The 21,729-nt window shown below is 44.2% G+C and overlaps 1 protein-coding gene and 1 pseudogene across 2 annotated transcripts; both read right to left on the bottom strand.

Moving 5' to 3' along the window:
* Positions 1 to 15,680: 15,680 nt before the first annotated feature.
* On the bottom strand, positions 15,681 to 16,321 carry LOC136503381 (uncharacterized; annotated as a pseudogene).
* A 1,544-nt stretch (positions 16,322 to 17,865) lies between these two features.
* Positions 17,866 to 19,898, bottom strand: LOC136505587 (mugineic-acid 3-dioxygenase-like). Of its 2 annotated transcripts, none has more exons than XM_066500747.1 (3): positions 19,659 to 19,898; positions 19,331 to 19,557; positions 17,866 to 18,683 (listed from the first exon to the last, which is right to left on the bottom strand). In XM_066500747.1, the coding sequence occupies exons 1-3, from the start codon at positions 19,890 to 19,892 to the stop codon at positions 18,107 to 18,109; spliced, it is 1,038 nt and encodes a 345-aa protein (XP_066356844.1). In that variant the 5' UTR covers positions 19,893 to 19,898; the 3' UTR covers positions 17,866 to 18,106. The 2 variants fall into 2 exon arrangements, with proteins under 2 accessions (XP_066356844.1, XP_066356845.1); XM_066500748.1 differs by having other exon boundaries at positions 19,331 to 19,530.
* Between the last annotated feature and the right edge of the window lie 1,831 nt (positions 19,899 to 21,729).

The following is a 21,729-nucleotide window of genomic DNA, read 5'->3' as shown; positions in this document are numbered from 1 at the left end:
CCATAGGTACCTCTCGTAGGGAATGCCCAGGTCGCATCCCCCTAGCAAAACTCATCCAAAGACTTGTCATTGAATCATGTCCGGTCGACTCGACCCTCACCACACACCCATGACACACGCTGAGATCTTGCCAAGTTATCACTAGTTTTAGCGGCACCATGTGCCTTAGCCACTCACAAACAATCCATCACCGAGCATCACATCACAGATATAATGCGTAGTAGAAGTAAGCAGTAAGTAGTAAGCGAGCATCTATCCTAACAGCGGGTGTGTAGGGGTAAAGGTTGCATCAACTGATTGTCTTCAAGTAATTCTACCATGCAACCTATCATAGTTCATTTGCATTAAGTAAAGCACTAGCCGCAGCATTATTGCATGTCTAATAGGATTCTACGAGGTTGGGTGGGACGTGGAACCTATTGATTGATCAACTCTGAGATCCTCAGTGTACTTGTAGTCATTCTCCTCAAAGTCCTATTATCGTCTGCATCTCCACCCTCCAATGGATTCCGGTTCGATCAACATCATTTCCTGATAGAACTACCTCATTCATTGACAAACACAGCAAAAGAGCAATCAACCACTAACCAAGAAAGACTGCAAAAAGAAGCAACAAAGCACGGGAAGATCGAGAAACACCAAAAGAACACCAAGGGAAGAAGACTTAGCCCTCTCGGTAGAAGTCCGCTCCCTAGGCCAAAAGAAACAGAAGTGGTTGTTCGCTAAGCACAAGCTTAAGTCTTAGCCTAGCCAGTACTTCCCGGGTCGATCGTGTCGACCTGTATGGCTCTAATAAAAATGGCATAGACCCTAGCTCATCTTAGGCGAACACCATGGCTCGCGGTCTTTCGATCTGGGCGTCATGGAGATTGGCGGGAATCAAAAAGAGCGGCAAAGGGGGAAAGAAGCAGTTCCGGTCTCTCTCAATCCATGCGCCATTGTATTAATAGGAACCAAAGATAGGGTGGAATAGGAGGAGAAAGAGAGAGGTAGTGGTCAACCTCTTCCAATTCATATGCCATGGAGAAAGGCAAGGTATCAGAAGGGTCAACACATAAGGGAACACAACTGCTCAGTCCACTTGTAGGGTACCACGACCTATGTGCACTGAATGGCACTAAGACATCCCTAGGGATCTTAGCGGTGCGGTTGTCACCACAAGAACCAAAGAAATGCTATAGTATAAATTGGTACAAGCATACAAGGGCTTAAGCATGATAGAGCCAAAAGAGGGGTAGACGAGAGTCAGCTTCCTTTGATCCACTCGCCATAGCAAACGACGGGAATCGAAGGAATAGAATCAAGAGAGCAATAAACACCAAACAAGCAAAGGGCTCAATCCACATCTTACTAGATCGACAAGGATTGAAAATAGAGGGGATAGAAGAATGGCATCTACACTCTTTCGACCAGCTCATCATGGAATGGATGAAGGTTGGAAGAATGGAGACACGATCCCACAATCCAAACCCACTCATAGGGCACCATGACTATGCAACTAAATTGGCATAAGGCTATCCCTAAGGCCTGTAGCGATGCGGTTCTCACTGCTAGATCTGAAGGAACGCTAGGGTCAATGTGGTACAAGCATACAAGGTGGTTAGGATAAACAAGCAAGCAAAACAGGTAAAATCTGATGGTCATGTTGAGGCAACTTGTGACCATGAGCTTCACCCACACGAGTCGGTTTCATAGTTTCACGATTGTCATCCCTAATTCACATCACACTAGAGTTGGTCATGGAGGGCTCGATATGTTCGGGTAAGAACCGCGTTGATATTGACATCAAGTCCATAATGGCCATGCCCTAGGGACGTGGATGGGGGCTAGCGATCATAGTGTGACAAAGCCAACCAAAGAAGCAAGGGAGCGAGTTACGCCCGATGTTACGGCCACTGCAGGATGAACCCATGACCAAAACTATCGAACGAAGTATGATCCCATGACTGGCTCGAAGGCTCAGTCTAAAGACAAATAACACAAACACACAAAGGACCGACAACATAATGGCATGACATGGAGTAGCACATATCCATAGCATAAGGGATATACACCATAGCAAAAGAGATAGAACAGCACGAAGGCATGGCGCACGCATAGATATTGATAGATCATGTATATGAAAAAAGATGCGCCGTAATTAAAAAGTAGGGTGTTGTCAATGTCGAGAACGGCGCCGGCAAAGGTTGAAAAGCTCAACCTTGATGATGGAGGGAAGGCGAGGCTTGCCGCGGAGCATCCTAGGGGAGCTATAGCTAGTTGTAGCAAGCTTTGGCCAACTATGGCTTGCTGCAGCCACTCATGGCCGGTTGTGGCTTGCTGCTGGTTGGATGTGGCAGCAGGCGTCCGGGTGACATCGTAGCTCTGGCGGCGAAGAATGGGGCAGCCATGCCAAGAAAAAAGTAAGGTGCGGTCTTCTGGCAGTGGTCGTTGTCCTATGGTGAGGTGTGATAGTGCCTTTGTAGGTCCAGTACATCGGTGGCCATGGCGTCCAGGTCCTACAGCTCCTTGCACTAGGTTCTGTAGCTTCTGGTGCAACGGTTAGCTCTGTAAAGCCACGACCTTGGGCTCATGGTAGGTAATGGTCAGGGTCATGGGCAAAACCAAAGGGAGGAGCTTGGTTAGGGAGGGGATTACCCTTGCTATGAAGCAGTTCTAGGCTCAGGTGTTGGCTTCTACTACAGAAGCTCGCAGGGGCACCACCCATGGCAACAGTAGCAATCGGCGGATCTGGCGTCATTGTGGAGTGGCAACGTGGTGTTGAGTGGTGGGGGATGTGGTAATGTCATGGTCCTGGGCCTAGAGGCAAGGCACAGACGGTGCGGTGGAGGCTCGCAGAGGCGATGGAGCTCAGAACGAGGAAGGCAGGAGCACGCTCATCGACGTTAGCGATGTGGGGCCGCTAGTGGAGGCACAGCGAGCTCGCATGGTCACCGGTGCCATAGCGATGCAGGGCATGGTGGTTACGGTTGACTGCGTCGCGCCCGACGTAGTTGTAGTAGAGCCAAGGCCCAATGATAGAGCGGTGTGAGGAGGGGGAGCGGCCTGGCTTGGGGCAGAATGGTGTGGCATGGATGGGGGCTCCTGGTTGGGGATAGTAGACAGTGTTGTGGTGGTGCTCGGCGAGGCAACTCAGCGTGGTGAAGGAAGGGCGTGGGGATAGTGTCACGTGGTTGGAGGCTCGACATCATGGTATCGGACATTCCAGCAAGGCCGAGGCAGAGCGCGGTGGTCACCGGCTTGGTGAGGCAGATATTTGAGGTGGAGAGTTTTGCGGCGTGGGTGCTAGTTGATGTTGATGGTGGCCAGAGCAAGGATGTTAGCATGGCTTAGTGGAGCAGCGAGCATCCCAGATGGCGGGAGCATCAATGGGGCGAGGCCAGTGTAGAGGCGCTTCGAGCTTGGTGCATGGTAGTGGAGGCTTGGCCACGTGTAGAAGTAGGGGCATGTCAGGGTGGTGCTAGATGCGGCCGTGGTCCTTCATGACCGATAGGGCTTGGCCGATGCAAGCCCGCATCCTAGCTCAACGTGACACCCAGAACACATGTAGGGGTTGCTACTGTTCCCCCAGTAAGGAGCAGGAGCGCGGCATCGAGGTGCTCAGCTTGGCATCATTAGGGACCTCTAGCAGGGTGATGCGGACATAGCTAGGGTCAGAGGCGATGTTGCGGTCGAGGTCACGGTGCAGGGCTTGCTCGTGGGGTCGATGGAGGGCTCGGTGTGACAGGGAGAAGGTGGCGAAGTGGGCAAGGGAGCACCATGGTTGTGCAGGGAGTGGCCACTAGAAGGATGTCGGGGCGTGGCGTGCTCGACGGTGTCTGTGGCCTCGATGAGGCCGGTAGGCTTCAAGGCTCTAGCTTGGGGTCATGGGCTGAACATCGCATGGCTAGAGTAGGGGCATGTTGATGTGCTGGTCATGGATGAGCCAGTGTCGTGGCATGGAACGGCACGATGGTGGAGTTGGCACAGCCATGGTGACCTCGAAGCAGAGGTGGTTGGGATCCTCTGCGGCCGACTGGTGCCTTGCGCGGTCGACTGTGGACCGGCAGGGAGTGGTAGCATGGTGAGATAGGGCAGCGCTGGCTTTCACGGGGAGCTATGGGTTCGGCTTCGCAAGGAAGAGGAAGGGAGAAGCTAGCGGCGATGACTAGGAAGGGAGAGGAGCGGCAGCCACAACTTAAATAGAGGCGTGAGCTAGGGCTTCGAGGGGCTCCATCCATCCTAGGCATCCATGCTATCTGATGTGATGGCTAGGACACGCAATGGCCGAGGCAGGGCACGGCATGGGTGCACGAAGTGCGGTGGTGGTGCTAAGAGAGGTCATGAGGCACGGCTCACGCTTAGGGTTAGGGCGTGGCTCTAGTGGCTAATCTGGCAGGCCCACAGGGGCTAGCGACCAGGCCTATCGGGGCTAGTGGGTCGCAGGCTTGTGGGGGCCGGTGTGGCTGGGCCCCGAGTGGGAGGAGGCAAGCTAGGGCGCATGGTGGCTAGGCTAGGAGAGGAGCTAGCGAGGCGAGTAGGCTAACTAGGCCGCTAGCATGAGTGGGAGAGGCCAGACGGGCCAGCGGGTGAGAGGGAAAGAGAGGGGGAATAGGCCGTGGGTAGGGACAAGGGAGGAGCTTGGCCTAGGAGCGGAGAAGAGGGTTTCCCAATTATGACTTGAGATATAATTCAAGAGACCTTGGGCCAGGCCATGGTTTGATGGAACCAAAAGAAATTCGAGAGGGAATTCAAAAGGGGATTTGAGAAGGGAATTTCAAAAGGAGTTAGGGAGAGATTCGAATGCGATTTGAGATATAATTCTAGAGAGGTTGGGAGGAACTCTTGCTATGGATTTGTGCACTCCAACTCCAAACCAAACTCAAGACTAAAACCAACTCAAGAACAAGGCACACACCTGCAATCAATTCTAGATGAGTGCAACAATTTATTTTTAAGTTCTCCTAGGTTTGACTAAGGTTGGACCTAGCGACTACAGTTACACCAGGTGGCATACAGGTGGGGATGGCCGGCCCCACATGGCAGCCCCTCGAGGTCTACTTCAGTGGAGAGCCTCCTGGAGTCTTCTAGAATCTTCCCATGCTGTTTACGCGGTGGAATTCCATAATTTCCTTTAACGAATAGGTCCCCCTTGACGGTTTTCTAGATAAACCCTGCGGAAAACATAGATTCATCCAAACTCGTGGAATTTATTAGTTTAAACCCCTATACCTATGTTTGGTGATGGACTTAAGTATAAATAAAGGTTATGTTGATGTTTTATAATTGATGTTAGTGACTGTCAATAGCCACCATGTTCCTCACTTGGATTGCACCAACCTAGCTCATATCACAACTCATGACAAAGGTTAGTGCTAGGTTCCATCAATTATCCAAAACCAAACTAGGGCTTTCAATGTCCACCTTTTTGGTAATTGATGACAACCTATTTACAAAGATATTCAATTAATTTTTTTTATTCACGTTGCTTGCCCAAGCATATTACCATGTGTAAAGATTATGGACAAGTTTCATCAACCCAAATTGGTAGTATTAGCTCACCCTATATATGTGCTAAGAGTTTGGATTTAAAAGCTTACACATATGCATGGATTGGAAGTTTAGGAGAGTAATAGCTACCAAGTGATGCTAAGGTGTAAAGAATGGACCTTCGAAGCGTGATACCAATCGGAGTTGCCATTTGAACACCATCCTTAGCACCATGGTTAGTTAGATGGCACTTGCAACACAAACACTAGATACCTCATGAGATCAACATTATAAGCGAGGCTCTAGTACCACTTGTATAACATGCAAGGCACATCTAACTATCATCATATGGATGCTAGTTTTCATTTCATCGATCATTTTCTATAATCTAGCATACACCATACAAGCATGGATATGGAATTTTAAAAACTTGTGCCATGCAAGCAAACATATGTAATGCACATTCAAATGCAACATACAAGTTTATGAGCTTGCTCCCTCTACTTGTGTGCTTCAATTTTAATTTGATCCCCTTACAATGTCATTTCATTTGTTTGCTCCCCCTATCTTACTATCTTTGTGAATTTCTCTCCCCTTTGTCAACAATTAGCACAAAAGGTGAGCTCAAATTTTAGATAGGTTGGGGTGAAACCATGTGAAGTGAGGATCATTTTCCAAATTTGGTTCAATCTAGATCATTTGCAAAAGGTATTTAACTTGGTTTGATCCAAGAGCAAGCTTCTTCACACCTCCAAATAAGGGTTATCATGCACCATGTTGAGTTAAACACTTATAGCTCATTTTCTAAATTAAACACTAGGTTCACAAGCTCATAAACATGTCATATGCTACCACTAGATGATTTCAAGCATACAAGCAATAGTGGTACCATACAAGCATTAAATTCATTTGATTTTCATGAATGAGCATAAGATATGTGAGGAATGACTAGATGCACTAAACAAGTCCTTAGCAATAGATGAATGACATGTCAATCAACTTTACCATGCTTTGTGTTGGTATTTCTTAACGTCACTACTAAGTATGGGGTTTGAATCCATCCTCAGCAATGGTGCCAGAAATACCTTGTTGGTACTTCTTAGCAACATAACTAATGTGTAGCCATGCCACTAAGAAATAGCCTTGATAGTTCCTTAATAATTTTAGATATTTATCCACAAGCGCACAAGCTATCATTGTAGCATTTCACTCAGAGGTATTCAGGGTATCATTATTTATATTTTCCCAAAGGAAGGCATTTGATTAAGAGTCTAGTATGGATATGAACTTGAATAAAAATGCTTGCAAGTATACCAATGCTTATAACAGGGGTAAGAATAGTAATTCCAATATGGTGGACACACACTTGGCATTCCTCAAAGGATAAAATAGAAAAGAAAGGTTAAAAGAATAATCCCAAGTCGAGTAGGCATTGGTCTAGTGTAGTCATACAAAGATTAGCTGATAATCATACAAATTACATAATTAGTTTTAGGGCTAAGTGTGAAGCGGGTCAGGAGGCCACCGAGTACTGGTCTGCCAGCAACCTTATGTGATAATTTAGACTCCTACAATCTAAACGAATGTGCAGGATTACAAAGGATGGATAGGGCTGTCACCACCTTCCGCCTACCCCTCAACCGGAGAGAAGGAAATGCATTCACCTGTCTCTCCGTACCCAAGCACCATACTTTGGTATACAGAAACTACCCAAATCCCCTCGAGTCCCCAACCCTACGGATCAACAGGTAAAGAACTTGGGCACACCTGACGGCACGATGAACTGCCACCTCAACTTAGCTCTAATTCCTATTATATAAGTTATATGATTGTTTAAGCATAAAGTTAAGTGTGCTATTCTCATGACACATAAACTCTGCACAAGTTCATATATCAAGATCATAACACAATAACTATACTCTAGTTCATAAGTATGACTATAATAAATTGAAGATATGACTTTAGAAGAACCCATATTGATATTCATACCAAGAATCTCTTCTTCTAAGGAGTCAAGCCCTCCAAGGTGGCTTTGGCTTGCTCTAATACAACTAAAAGGTAAAACTAAAGAGAGTACAGAGTGAGGTGTTGCTCAATGTGGTGTGTCTTTAGAGAGGGGGTACCCCTCTATTTATATAGTGCTCAAGACGGTGCTGGAGGTTATTCTTGGCGCATCCCTAGCTCCCACCGCCTTAGCATGCTTCCATGCCACCGCAATAGCAAGGGATGGCTGAGCAGCGCCAGTAGGGGGTCGGCCGCCCCTTGACCATGGCCACTCACCATTGCCTTCATGTGGCAGGCCATGGGCTAGACCAGGATGGCTTCCCCGTGGTACTTTGCCCTAGTTGCATTGATTTGATAGGTGTCTCCCTTGTTCCTTTGCGCAAATCAGGGTCAAAAAGCGCCTTTCGGTGAATTATTTCATGTATTTGTGTTTGTGACCTACAAAATAATGTTCTCCAAATACATGTCGAACTTGGTTAATAGTAAATGCATATGTGTTTAAGATTGCTTATTTCTCCTCTTTTTGTGTCTTAATTGGCGGTCGGATTTGATCAGTAAAGACCGCCAACACTTTGCTCAAAGGAGAGGCATGTCATATATGTGGGTGCATCAACACATATTGGAGAAGTCAAGTATGTTCAATTCCTTCCTTAGCTTGCAAAACCTCTTCTCATCAAGTGGCTTGGAGAATATGTCGGCAATTTGATCTTCGGTGCCCACACTCTCAATGCAAATGTCACATTTTTGTTGATGATCTCTTATGAAATGATGGTAAACATCAATGTGCTTTGTTCTTGCATGTTGAACCGGGTTGTTGGTGAGCTTTATTGCACTCTCATTGTCACATAGCAATGGCACTTGTTTGAACTTTGTTCTAAAGTCACTCAAAGTAGCCTTCATCCAAAGTAATTGTGCACAACTACCGGCCAAAATGTACTCTACTTTGGCTGTTGAAAGTGCTATACAATTTTGCTTCTTTGATGACCAAGACACAAGTGATCTTCCTAATAGTTGACATGTGCTCGATGTGCTCTTTCTCTCAACTTTGCATCCCACATAATTGGAGTCTAAATATCCAATCAACTCAAATCTTGCTCATTTGGGATACCACAATTCAATATTTTGTGTATGCTTCAAGTACCTCAATATTCTCTTGGTGAGGCTTGAAATCTAACACACATGCATACACTAAACATCACATCCGGCCTTGATGCGGTCATATAGAGTAGGCTTCCAATCATAGACCGATACATCTTTTGATCCACCATGTTGCCACTAGCATCATTATCCAAGTTTCCATTTGTCTCTATTGGTGTACTAATAGCTTTAGCATCATCCATTCCAAATTACTTGAGCATGTCTTTGATGTACTTGCCTTAACTCACAAATGTGCCATTCTTCATTTGTTTGATTTGAAGACCAAGGAAGTAACTAAGCTCTCCAATCATGGACATCTCAAACTCATTAGCCATCATCTTTCCAAACTCTTCACAAAAATTTTGATTGGTTGATCCAAATATGATGTCATCAACATAGATTTGCAACACAAACAAGTCATTGCCTATCTTCTTGGTGAAGAGAGTGGTGTCAACCTTACCCATCTTGAACCCTTTAGAGAGCAAGAAATCTCTCAATCTCTCATACCATGCTCTAGGTGCTTGCTTCAAACCATACAAAGCTTTTCTTAGCTTGTAAACATGGTTGGGCTTCTTCTCATCTTCAAAACTAGGAGGTTGCTCAACATAGACTAACTCATTGATATATCCATTTAAGCAAGCACTTTTCACATCCATTTGATATAGCTTGATGTTGTGGGCACAAGCATAGCCTAACAAGATCCTAATTGCTTCCAATTTTGCAACCGGGGCATATGTTTCTCCAAAGTCAAGACCTTCAACTTGAGTGTAACCTTGAGCCACCAATCTTGCTTTGTTCCTTACTACTATCCCATCTTGATCTTGCTTGTTACGAAAGACCCATCCTGTTTCAATTACATTATGATCCTTAGGCCTCTCAACTAACTCCCATACTTTTATTTCTTATGAAGTTGTTTAGCTCTTAATGCATAGCATTTACCCAATCAACATCCCTCAAAGCTTCTTCTATCTTCTTTGACTCAATGTGAGACACAAATGAGAAATGCTCATAAAATAAGGCCAATCTTGATCTAGTTTGTACACCTCTTTGAATATCACCAATTATATTATCCAATGGGTGATCTCTTGCAATATTGGTTGGTTGGAGTATTTGCACTTGATTACTTGCACTTGGTTGATCATGAGATGATGTACTAGCTTGTTGATCTTGCACTTGAGCACCACTTGTACTAGCTTGAGTTTGATTATGAGAACCACTAGCTTGCACATTTAAGGTAGGGAGCACTTGATCTTTGTCATCTTCAACTTCAATCACTTCTCTAGGCCTTATATCACCAATATCCATCTTCATTGCATTGGCCAATTGAGTGCCTCTCACATCATCTAGATTCTTATCTTCCTCATGGAAACCTTTTGTTTCATCAAATTCCACATCACAGACTTCCTCAAGAATACGACTAGCCAAACTCCAAACTCTATAAGCCTTGCTAGTAGTGGAGTAACCAAGCAAGAAGCCTTCATCACATTTCTTTTCAAACTTGCTCAATCTTGTGCCTTTCTTCAATATGTAACATTTGCAACCAAATACCCAAAAGTATGCAATATTTGGCTTTCTATCATTCAATAGCTCATATGGTGTCTTCTCCATCACTGGGTGACAATAGAGATTGTTGCTATAGTAGCAAGCCATGTTGATTGCATCGGCCCAAAATGAATGACTCACATTATACTCAATAAGCATAGACCTTACCATATCAATGAGTGTTCTATTCTTCCTTTCAACAAGGCCATTTGATTGTGGAGTGTACTTGGCCGATAATTGATGCCTAATTCCAAACTCATCACAAAGCATCAACTCTTGTATTCTTGAATTCACTTCCATTGTCACTTCTCACTTTCTTGATGGTTGTTTTAAACTCATTGTGTATTCTCTTGACAAATGATTTGAATGTTGCAAATACATCACTCTTGTCAACAAGAAAGAAGACCCATGTGTATCTAGTGAAATCATCCACAATCACAAATCCATATTTATTTCCACCAATGCTAGTGTATGTGATTGGTCCAAACAAGTCCATATGCAATAACTCAAATTCCTTGCATGTCCTCATGATGCTCTTCTTAGGATGTGTGTTGTCAACTTGCTTTCTAGCTTGACATGCACTACATAGCTTATATTTTCTCAAATGTGATAACTTTCAAGCCTCTAACTAGGTCATACTTGATCAATTTGTTCAATTGCTTCATTCCAACATGACCAAGTCTTCTATGCCATAACCAACCCATACTAGACTTAGTGAATAAACATGTTGTCAATTGAACTTAACTAGCATTGAAATCAACCAAGTATAGATTCTCATATCTAAAGCCTTTAAAGATCAAATTAGAGCCATCTACACTTATGAACTCTACATCATCTACCCCAAATATGCATTTGAATCCAAGATCACACAATTGAGCCACGGGTAGCAAATTCAAGTTCAAGCTCTCAACTAGCAACACATTGGAAATGCTCATGTCATTAGATATTGCAATCTTACCAAGCCCATTGACCTTCCCTTTGCCATTGTCACCAAATGTGATACTATCATAACCATTGCTATCATTGGTGTTGATTGAGTTGAACATTCTAGAATCACCGGTCATTTGTTGTGTGCACCCACTATCAAGCACCCACTGCCTTCCTTTGGCTTTATAATTGACCTACAAAAGAAGATCAATTCCTTTTAGGTACCCAAACTTGCTTGGGTCCTTAATGGTTAGTTACCAAGGTCTTTGGTACCCAAATAGCCTTCTTCTTTGGGCCCACAATTGGTGTACCAATGAACTTAGCCTTCACACCATTGGCACCCTTAAAAAGCATGTAACAAGAATCAAAACAAATTAAGGATACATGAGCATTGTTCTTGTTCTTGTTCTTTTGGCAATTTTGCTCTACGTGCCCAACTTGCTTGCATCTATTGCAAAATCGACCATTGCTCTTTACAAAGCTAGCTTTGGGAGTAGCAAAGGCCACCATGCCTTTCTTGGGGTATAGCCCAATTCCTCTTTGTTAAGAGAGAACCTTTGGCTACCTAAGCACTTTAGCAAGCGGGCCTCACCGCCATAGGCCTTGCCTAGGGCGTGAGTGAGCTCATCCACCTCTCTCTTGAGTGTCTCATTCTCAACCATTAGTGAGGCATCACAAGTGAAGCCATCACTAGTAGTAGAGGTAGAAGTGGTGGTGGTGGTGGTGGTGGATGATGAGCTACAAGAAGGGTTAGTGGGAGCTATAACAATAGGTTCATAAAAAAGATTCATCAATTATGTCACATGTTATGCCCACATCACATGACACTACAACCCTTTCCTTATCTTGTTCAAGAAGCAAGGAGTGAGTTTTCTCAATCTTGGAGTGAGCCTTCCCAAGCTTCTCATGGGCTTCCATTAGCCTCTCATGAGTAGCATTGAGCTCATCAAAGGATTGCTCAAGAGCACTAAGCTTCTTTTGCAATTCTTTGCACTTGTTGTTCTTTTTGTTAATTATTGAATTGGCTTGTTGTAGCATGTCTACAAGTTGTTCATTAGAGAATTCATCATCATCACTATCACTTTCATTCTCTCTTTCATTTTCACTATCATCACTTTCATCATATTTTACCTTGTGGCCCTTAGCCATGAAGCATGATGGAGTGTCAAATAGTGAAGGTTGTTGTTGATAGCAATGCTTGCAAGAGCCTTCTTCTTGGATGTCTTCTTGTCATCATCACTTGAGTCATCATCATCCAAAGAAGAATCACTATCCCATGTCACCACATAGGAGCCACCCTTCTTCTTGAAGGTTATATTCTTCTCCTTCTCCTTCTTTTCTTTCTTTCCCTTCTTGTCCTTCTTCTTCTTCTTCTTCTCATTTTCTTCATTGTCACTATTGTAGGGACATTCTGCTACAACATGATCAGGACTTACAATTGTAGCATAATAGTGTGATCTCTTCACTTTCTTGCACCATAGCCCTTCTTCTTCATCTTGCCAAACTTGCGCACAAAGAGAGCTAGTGCTTCATCCTCACTATCATCATTGGAGCATTCTTCATCACTTGATTCTTCTTTCTTAGCCTTGCCCTTGCTCTTGTTCTTGGATGAGGTGCTAGCCTTGAATGCTACACTCTTCTTCTTGTCTTCGTCTTCCTTCTTCACAACCTCATCATCATCATTATATTGATCTTCGGTCATGACATCTCCAAGTACCTCATTGGGAGATACATCCTTCAATCCACCTCTAAAGATGATAGTTCTCAATGTCTTGAATCTCTTTGGCAAGCACATTAAGAACTTGTGAGAGAAGTCCTCATCCTTCACCTTCTCACCCAAACTCTTGAGATCATTGATGATGACTTGTAGCCTATAGAACATCTCCGGAATGGACTCATCATCTTTCATTTTGAAGTTTGATAGCTTGTCTTTGAGCATGTAGAGCTTGGCACTTTTTACCATTGAAGTGCCCTCATATGTTTCCTCTAATCTCACCCAAACTTCACTTGTCTTCTCAAGATCTTTGATTTGCTCAAACACCTTTGAATCAATGACATTATATATTGTGTTGAGTGCCATGGTATTGCATTGTTTGTTGATCTTGTCATTGTCGGTGAGATTGCTAGGGTCAAGAATCACAAACTCATTCTCTACTACATCCCACACCTTGTCATTGATTGAACCAAGGTACATCTTCATCTTTCTCTTCTAATAGTCAAAAGATGTGCCATCAAAGAATGGTGGTTTACCCCCAACATGGTTGAACACTATTTGAGCCATATTTTGCCATCAAGCCTTGAATCAAACGGTGACCATGGCTTTGATACCACTTGAAAGGTCCTAATTGGCTAGAGGGAGGTGAATAGCCTAATTTAAAAACTACAAACCACTAGACAAACTTGTTAGACAACTAAAAGGCTATAAAGCTTTTTGCACTAGCTCTAACAAGTGTTGCAAGCCTCCTATTCTAACAATTCTAGTTGCTATAATCTTGAAGACAATCAATGGCTAAGTCACTAAGAGCTCTCAAAAGCTAGCTACATTAAAGAGCTCAACTAGGTGAGAAGCAAAACTAGCAAAGGTAATACAAGCTCTCAAAACTAATTACACTAAAGAGCTTGGTACAACTACTTTGCATGAAGTAGAGAGAGGATGGAGAAGTTTATATCGCTGTGTAGAGGTGATGAACCAATCAACACAATATGAATACTGGGTGAAATCCAATGGTAAGAGACAATCAATTTTTCTCCTGAGGTTCACAAGCTTGCCGGCACGCTAGTCCCCGTTGTGTTGACCAACACTTGGTGGTTCAGCAGCTAAGAGGTGTTGCACGAACCTCATCCACACAATTGGGCACCGCAAGAACCTACCCACAAGTGAGGTAGCACAATGACATGAGCAATGTACTAGAGTTGCCTTTGGCACTTCGTCGGGGAAGGCACAAAACCCCTCACAAGCAACCAATTGAGGCTGGAGACAATCACCAACTCTGCTCAAAGATCCTCCAATCAACGGGCCATCAAGGTGTTGGCAAACACCAAGAGTAACAAGCTCACAACTAGCCCAAATCACTCAACTAGTGCCACAAGATGATGCAACTCAATGCAATGCACTAGAGGCTCCCCAATCTCACTCAAGATGATGAAATCAAGTGAACAAGTGAGTGGAGTGCATTGCCTAGCTTCCAAAGGATGTGCACAAGTGTATGAGGTGCCAAGAGGGTGGCCAAGGCCGGCCACACCCTCTATTTATTGCCACACAAGCAAATAGAGCTGTTACCCCTATGGAGTTGTTTCTGCGAGGGCACTAGATAGGGCGGTGCGGTCACCGGATAGGGGGTGACGGTGCCCCCAATGGTCGAATTCCAACGATCAACCAATGGCTAGTTGGTCACTGGACATGGTGTGGCGGTGCCACCCTGGTCGAGCCCCCAAAAACCCTACTCTCTGGATAATTAGGGCAGTGCACCACCACCCCACGGCGGTGACCAGGGCGGTGCCCTTTTGGCTCAAACTCTAGCAAGTCCTAGCCTCGGTTAAAAAGCGGTGGTGGCACCGGACAGCCACCGATGGTGCACCATCATGCACATGGCGGTGCACACCGCTGTGTCCGGTGACCACCTCAAAGCTGCTACTCTCGGCCATGTCCAGGCGGGCACCGGACAGGCCTGGGCTATGCACCGCCTCACCCATAGCGGTGACCACCCCGAGGCAAAAACCTCTATTAGCTGAGTTTTCGATTCTCAATTCGATCCACAAAAGCAGTCTAACACTACTTTGCAAGTTATGTTAACTCTCAAAGTGTTTTCTCAAAACATGTTAGGGCCAAGTTAGCATTACTCAAAACATTTTTGATAAATATTTTCGCTTGCTCTCCGATGTGCACTAGGCCTAAATGCAATGCATGAAGTCCAACACCAAGTGGCACTAGATGACTGAATTGTCTAGTTAAGAACCCCTCTTAATAGTACGGCCATCTACTCTAAATGAGATCACACTCTCTATAGTGTCTTGATCACCAAAACAAAACCCTATTTATACCTTTGTCTTGATCTCCATATGGTTTTGTTTTTCTATTTCTTCTTTTCCAAATTGAGCACTTGATCATCATCACTTGTGGCCATCTTATCATTTCATGTGATCAACATCACCATTTGAGTGCCACCATGCTCCTCACTTAGATTGCACCAACCTAGCTCATAACACAACTCATGACAAAGGTTAGTGCTAGGTTTCATCAATTATCCAAAACCAAACTAGGGCTTTCAGCCACACACTTTGGTAGTTGATTTTTATCTTGTACTTGTCCTAAAGATCATCTCTAACTGCACTAGAACCCATTGTTGGCTTTCTCTTCAGTAGAGGTATAGCTCGCTCTGCTACCCAAGCAATAGAAGCCATCCTGCCAAGAACCCTGCTTCTTGATTCACAGTTATGGACATTGTTGTTGATTTGAATATGCACAACAAAACAAAGAGTATTACAAACCTTATCAGGGACACAGTTAGTTCACAGAACATAAATACATGGTTAAAACACTAATATTTAGTTCAAAATAGCACCCTAATGATCTTATCATGTTGAGTCCTAGCTTTAATAATTCATGGGCATCCTGCTGCCCTACAGTATCCCTAGAACATGCTTGTGTCAGACTTCTCAGTGCTAAGCTCAAATTAATTCACTATGGCATGTTGTCTAACTGCCAACCTGAAGTCATGCATACAAGGATAGTGTGTGCCAACTGACATATTAGGACAGTCCCTATCTCAATCATACACACGCTAAGTTGTGTCTCTGTCATCAACAGGAATAGTAGCTTCTGCCATCTCTCTTTGCATCTCACTACTCATAGCGGGGATGGGAATTTCCTCTCTAGCAGCTTCCTCAGCCCTCTCATTAGTTGCTTTTAAATACCATTGCCTAATAAACTTCTTCCTCATCAGCTATCGCATTGGCCTCATCATCCTCATATGCATCTGCTATGATGGTCAGTGTAGCCCAGTCTACTGGAACTAGCTCATCACCATCCTGTGGTAGAGAGGTACAGGTATCACCAATGCCTTCTGCATCAGTCTCAGCATAAGAAGCATCAACATTGCTAACTGGTGACACCAGACCTAGGAGGAATACCAGTGTTGCTAACCTTAGATGCCACTGAACTATCATTTCTCTCATATCCATCTTTGGTACTAACCTCCACAGCAATGTGTGCCATCCTTTCATCCCATTTGTCCTTCATCATTTGCTGCCATTGATCATCCCTTCTAATTTTCCATTCAGAGCTAGTATCACTATTCCAAACCGAAATTGACAATGTCTGGCTAGGTCCCCATATAATCTTTGTAGCCACATCATCATGAAACTAAGCAAGACTATACCTAATGCTCCTATCTAGCCACAACTCGTGCTCTTAGTTAGCCATTTCTACAAGACAATATTCAACATTAGCGGTATACTTAGCAACCTTCAGAACTACTCTAAATGCATTGCCAAGTTTGATCCTGGCATGAATGTAAACATAAAAATATTCCACAGTTGGCCATATACCCAGCCTAGCCAATCTGTTACCCGTGCGGTGGGAAGAGCATGACTTACCAAGGTGGGTAGCCAGTAGGATCCATGGTCACAGATCCGTATCGAGCGACTACGAAATCACCTGCCTATGAATCAACAACAAATGAACGAGTTGAAGCCAAAAACGCTGAGTGCAGGAAAAATCACCTTGGAACCCTAACCCTACTTCGGTATAATAAAGGGCAATGGCATAATAAGGGAGTGCCTATGGGAACGGCAGATCCGTCAGCTTCGAATGAGCAAGGGCAACTGTCATTGCCGGAGTGGACAGTCACCGACGAAGTCGCTGTGGAGATGAGCTCAGGAGAGGAGAACGGGGAAGAGGGAGGGGACTGTGGGGAATGAACGGGAATGAGCTAACCGAGGGGCCTGGGCGTGAGCATAAACAAGCCGGGGGCAGGAATATCTTTTCTCCTGCCCGATCCATGCTGGCAGGCTGATATGGACTGCCACGACGCCAAAAGTTGCAAATATGTTGCACTGGGAAATGTCCATGTGGCAAATGTGTAATTACCAATTTAAGGTTGGCAATTGAAGGTGGCAACCACAACGATGGCAAATATTTAAATTTCCTGTTTTTTTCAGTCTAACCAAAAAATCCAGACTTGGAGTGGGTTTTTGGAAACTCTTGGAGAAGCTCATTTGGAAGAGTTTCCCAAAACCCATTACCAATCTTTATTTTTTGGCAAGATTGAAAAAAACATTGTCCAACAACTCCGCATCTCAACCCCCAATCTTTCCATACTTTGGAAAATCGGTGCAATCCTGCGAAAATATACGCGCACGCACGTGTAGATCAGTCAATCTATAGGTGAAAGGACATGTTGAAGAATATGGAGTAAGGACAATGTTTCTAATGCAAATGTACGAGAGAGAAAGGAAGTATAAAATGATTGGGGTGGTCTAGAAATAGTCTGGGATTTCTGATGCAAAATTGCCTTATATCTTTTGAGTGCAGTGCTTGAAGTTCTAAGTATATTTCAAGTGTCTGATATTTCATTGTTGTTAAGTTAATACATGACTATAATAAAATTATTTAATTATACTAGTTGGTTGTATAAAAATATATTATCTGAAATCGGCTTAAAGTTTAGGCATCTGAAATATAACAATTCTCTTATTTTATAGTTCCACTTGATTTACACACAAATGGAAAAAGCAACTCGTTCCACCACCTAATGCAGGTTATGACTCAAACCATAAGCTGATTAATTGGCAGCATAAATTATTTGCCTTCTTTATTGCTTAATACAATACGTACTAGGAGTATCAACGCCAATAAGGCAGATACTCACATGGAGTATTACATCTTAGGAGATGATGAATGGAAGTGATAGATATCCTTGGCCTGTGCAGAGAGCCAGCATCCGGGAGAAACAGAAATTAACTTATTGGCATGAGAGGAGAAGGCAAATCCTTATATGGTTTTAGTTTGTTTCATAGGAGTATCTCCTTAATTCTGGTTGTTCTTGAGGTTAGTAGTGACGTTGAGCGACGAGCCGAGGTTGGCATGGTTGTGGGCGCGCTTGAAGTCGCTGAACCTGAGGCTGCGGTAGCACGCTGGGCTATCCTCGCTGACGAACTCCTCTGCCGGGCCGATGACACAGTCATCCGCCGGCACGATGAACGTGGCCACCGACATCCGGTGCACCGCCGAGTTGGTGGCCGCGCGGTGCTCGACGCTCTTGAGCGCCCCGTTGGTCACAACCTCGAGCTGCAGTCCGAAGTTGACGACGACGGAGTCGGGGACGGGCTCCACCTTGATCCAGTCGCCCGTGTAGGCGACCTCGAGGCCAGGGACTGCGCCGGGGGGGACGATGGTGATGAGGTCCCGGTCGCAGTGCGGCGGCAGGCCGAGTGTCTTGCTCGGGTCCGGGCACGGCGGGTAGCTGTTGATTTCGAGGCCTACGCGGCCGCCGCTGATGTCCCCCTCGAAGTAGTCAGGGCGGAGCCCCATGCCCTCGCACAGCAGCCGTAGTATGTCCATGGCCAATGCTCTGATCCGCACCGTGAAATTCTCAACCACCTCCCTGCGGGCACGAATTATATATATTCTAAGTGGTCAAAGAATAAGTTATTCTATAAACAAATATTTACCATAACGTTATAGTAAATCACTTAGTAAAGAGTTACTATAATCTCGTAAATTAACATAGTAATTATCGTAACTTAAAGTGACTACAGAATAAGTTATTTTATAGCCAGCTAAAGGATAGTAATTATATATATATATATATATATATATATATATATATATAAAAGTATATTCAGTAGCCAGCTACAAAATAAGTTATTCTGTAGCCACCTCCATTTATGATAATTTTATATACTAGTTTACGATAATGTCTATACATATTTACGATAGTTGGGTTACTATAACACATGGAGATATTTACCATAACGTTATAGTAAACCACTTACTAAGGAGTTACTATAATCTCGTAAATTAGCATAGTAATTATCGTAACTCAAAGTGGCTACAGAATAAATTATTTTATAGCCAGCTACAGGGTAGTAGTTATATATATATATATATATATATATATATATATATATATATATATATATATATATATATATATATATATATATATATATATATATATATATTCAAAGCATGTATGCATATATGGTGATCGTTGATCTGATCATCATACTATCACTCTTATATTATTACCGGAGCCTCTGTGGCTTGTGGGGCCAGTCCTCGGTGTCGCCGGCGGGCAAGGGGTAGACAAGGCGGAGGCAGTCCCGCCAGTACTTCTCGCCGGAGAAGAGCCTGTTGGGCTTGCTCTTGTCTTCCGAGTAGAACTCCGCCTTGTCGGCCGCTGGCAGCTGGAAAAACTCCTCGCACACCGCCTCCATGTCACGCAGCACCTGCTCGGAGACGCCGTGGTTGACCACCTGCGGGCAGCACGTTTTAATTTGTACGATCGACACATCGATCAATGCTCGTGATGCTGGCAATCAACGGAAGAAGGGACTTGATGGATATTATAACTCGCCTGGAAGAAGCCGAACTCCTTGCCGGCGTCGAGGATGGCACGGCAGACCTCGTCGCGGCCACGGGACATGTCGATGACGGGCAGGGAGACAACGGCCGTCTTGAGGTCGTAACCGGCCGGCAAAATGAAGCTGTCCGGGTTCGACTCGTGGCACTGGGTCACGAGGAGCATGTTGTCGGCCATGGACGAATCTACTCTGGAAAGAGGTGAGCAACGGTGCAAGAAACGGCACATGAAAAGCCCTTGGCTCAGCTCGTGTGCGTTTTCTAGGCGCGTGGAGAGGGCACCAAGTCAAGACACCAACAAATCACGTAAGTATCCTGTGAGCGCGCGAGAGTGACTACTCCTATGTGATAGTTGCCGCTCAAGCTCGCGTCAAGCCGTCCATGGCTATCGACGTCTGTGCGTGGTTCGTTATTCCTCGTCGATCGGGGGTGATTAGATAGATAAGAGTGGCCGATCGAGCGTGGTGTAGTCGATCGTGACCTGTGTACCATGATTGGCGGCTTTGTTTCTCTGGAGTAGTTGCTATGTCTACTCTCAGCCTATGGTGTGGCACGGAGCAGTGTAGTACTGTACTGCGAAACATGCATGCTGGGAAAGACGTGCAAGAAAAAAGATTAATTCCATACAACCTTTTCCCCGTCTCTCTCAACAATTAAAGGCCGTCAATCTTTTGGGCTACCTCATCGACGACCTTGTTTGATGTTTCAAATCACAAACACAAAAGGACGTAAAGATAACACGTACTAGTCCCTGCACTGTTTCAATCTAAGCGCGCGTTGTGACTTTCATCCTTCCAATTGAAAACTACAAACATTATTAGGCTAGCCCGATTAGATTCCATCGTACGCGGATGACACAGCTTTAGAGAGAATCGTCAATTTCTAACCGAGTCCCAAATAGTACCATGTCAACTACCCAAGATCGAGTGTCCCCAGTTCCTTTATATGGTGCACACGTCGATCTTGTAACGACCACCACCACAAAAACCTGTCCAGTTCCTTTGGTGGACACGTAGATCTCGTAACCGTCCACCACCATAAAAACTAGCCACTGCTGCCCGTGCTTCGCTGCGGATGATGTGCTTGGTATAAGTGGCTCATATGTTTAATATGTTCCTCATCGCGTTGATACGAAAGGTTGGTCTATTTAGTACATTAAACGGGTAAATACGGGAAGGAAATGTAACATGGTTTTTTTCATTACAATGCTGTAAACGAACATAGAGGTTGGTTGTCATTACATGGTGCCTATTGTAGGCCAGCAAATCAATGATATGTTAGTGGAAAGAAGTATTTGATGTAGTTGTGCTCAAGCAACTATGACACTTAGATTCAAATACCAACATTGGCTAGGATTGCATTATAGGTGGAAAGAGCAAAAACTACAACACAAGTATGTCCCTTAACGTGAGGGTTTACAAAAGAGCGAATTAGGATCTACTCTTCTTAGGCGAAACTACAACACATTTCGTAAATCTGAAATCACACGAAAGACTACTACAGAATGGACCTGTTGTCCCGGGCGGTAACAGCCTTTAGTCCCGGTTACCGCGCCGGGACAACGATCCCGGGACTAAAGGTGGAACCTTCAGTCCCGGGTCATCGAGCCGGGATTAAAGAGGGACCTTTAGTCCCGGTTGGTAACACCAACCGGGACTAAAGGCCCTCCAGCCGAGCGAACCTGGCGCACCCTTTAGTCCCGGTTGGGGTTACCAACCGGGACTAATGGTTCACCCTTTAGTCCCGGTTGGTAACCCCAACCGGGACTAAAGGTTCCTTTTCTTTTTCTTTTTTTTTTGTTTAATTTGTTTTCAGTTCAGTTACACGTATTTGTTTAATATATAATATGTTTTTATGTACGTATTCTACGTTGCTAATATAAATACACGCATGCATATAATTACATCTAATTCTCATCTTGAGCATTATTATATTCGAATAAAGTATGAAACTATATATATTATAGATATATATATATATATGTATATATACAACACTTTCATAATCTTGTTCTCGAAAATAACGATATCAATAAACATTTAATTTACATCATTTATTCCTTAAGA

This window comes from Miscanthus floridulus, chromosome 14, assembly GCF_019320115.1.
Source record: "Miscanthus floridulus cultivar M001 chromosome 14, ASM1932011v1, whole genome shotgun sequence".
Classification (NCBI taxonomy): domain Eukaryota; kingdom Viridiplantae; phylum Streptophyta; class Magnoliopsida; order Poales; family Poaceae; genus Miscanthus; species Miscanthus floridulus.
Note: the sequence above shows the minus strand (reverse complement) of the source record. Positions and strands in the feature narration are given on the sequence as shown.

Coding starts and splice junctions, on each gene's coding strand:
- LOC136505587 (XM_066500747.1), bottom strand. CDS start 19,892: ATGTGCCGTTTCTTGCACCGTTGCTCACCTCTTTCCAGAGTAGATTCG. Junction 19,558..19,658: donor AGGAGTTCGGCTTCTTCCAG/GCGAGTTATAAT, acceptor TGCTGCCCGCAG/GTGGTCAACCACGGCGTCTC. Junction 18,684..19,330: donor CACAAGCCACAGAGGCTCCG/GTAATAATATAA, acceptor TCGTGCCCGCAG/GGAGGTGGTTGAGAATTTCA.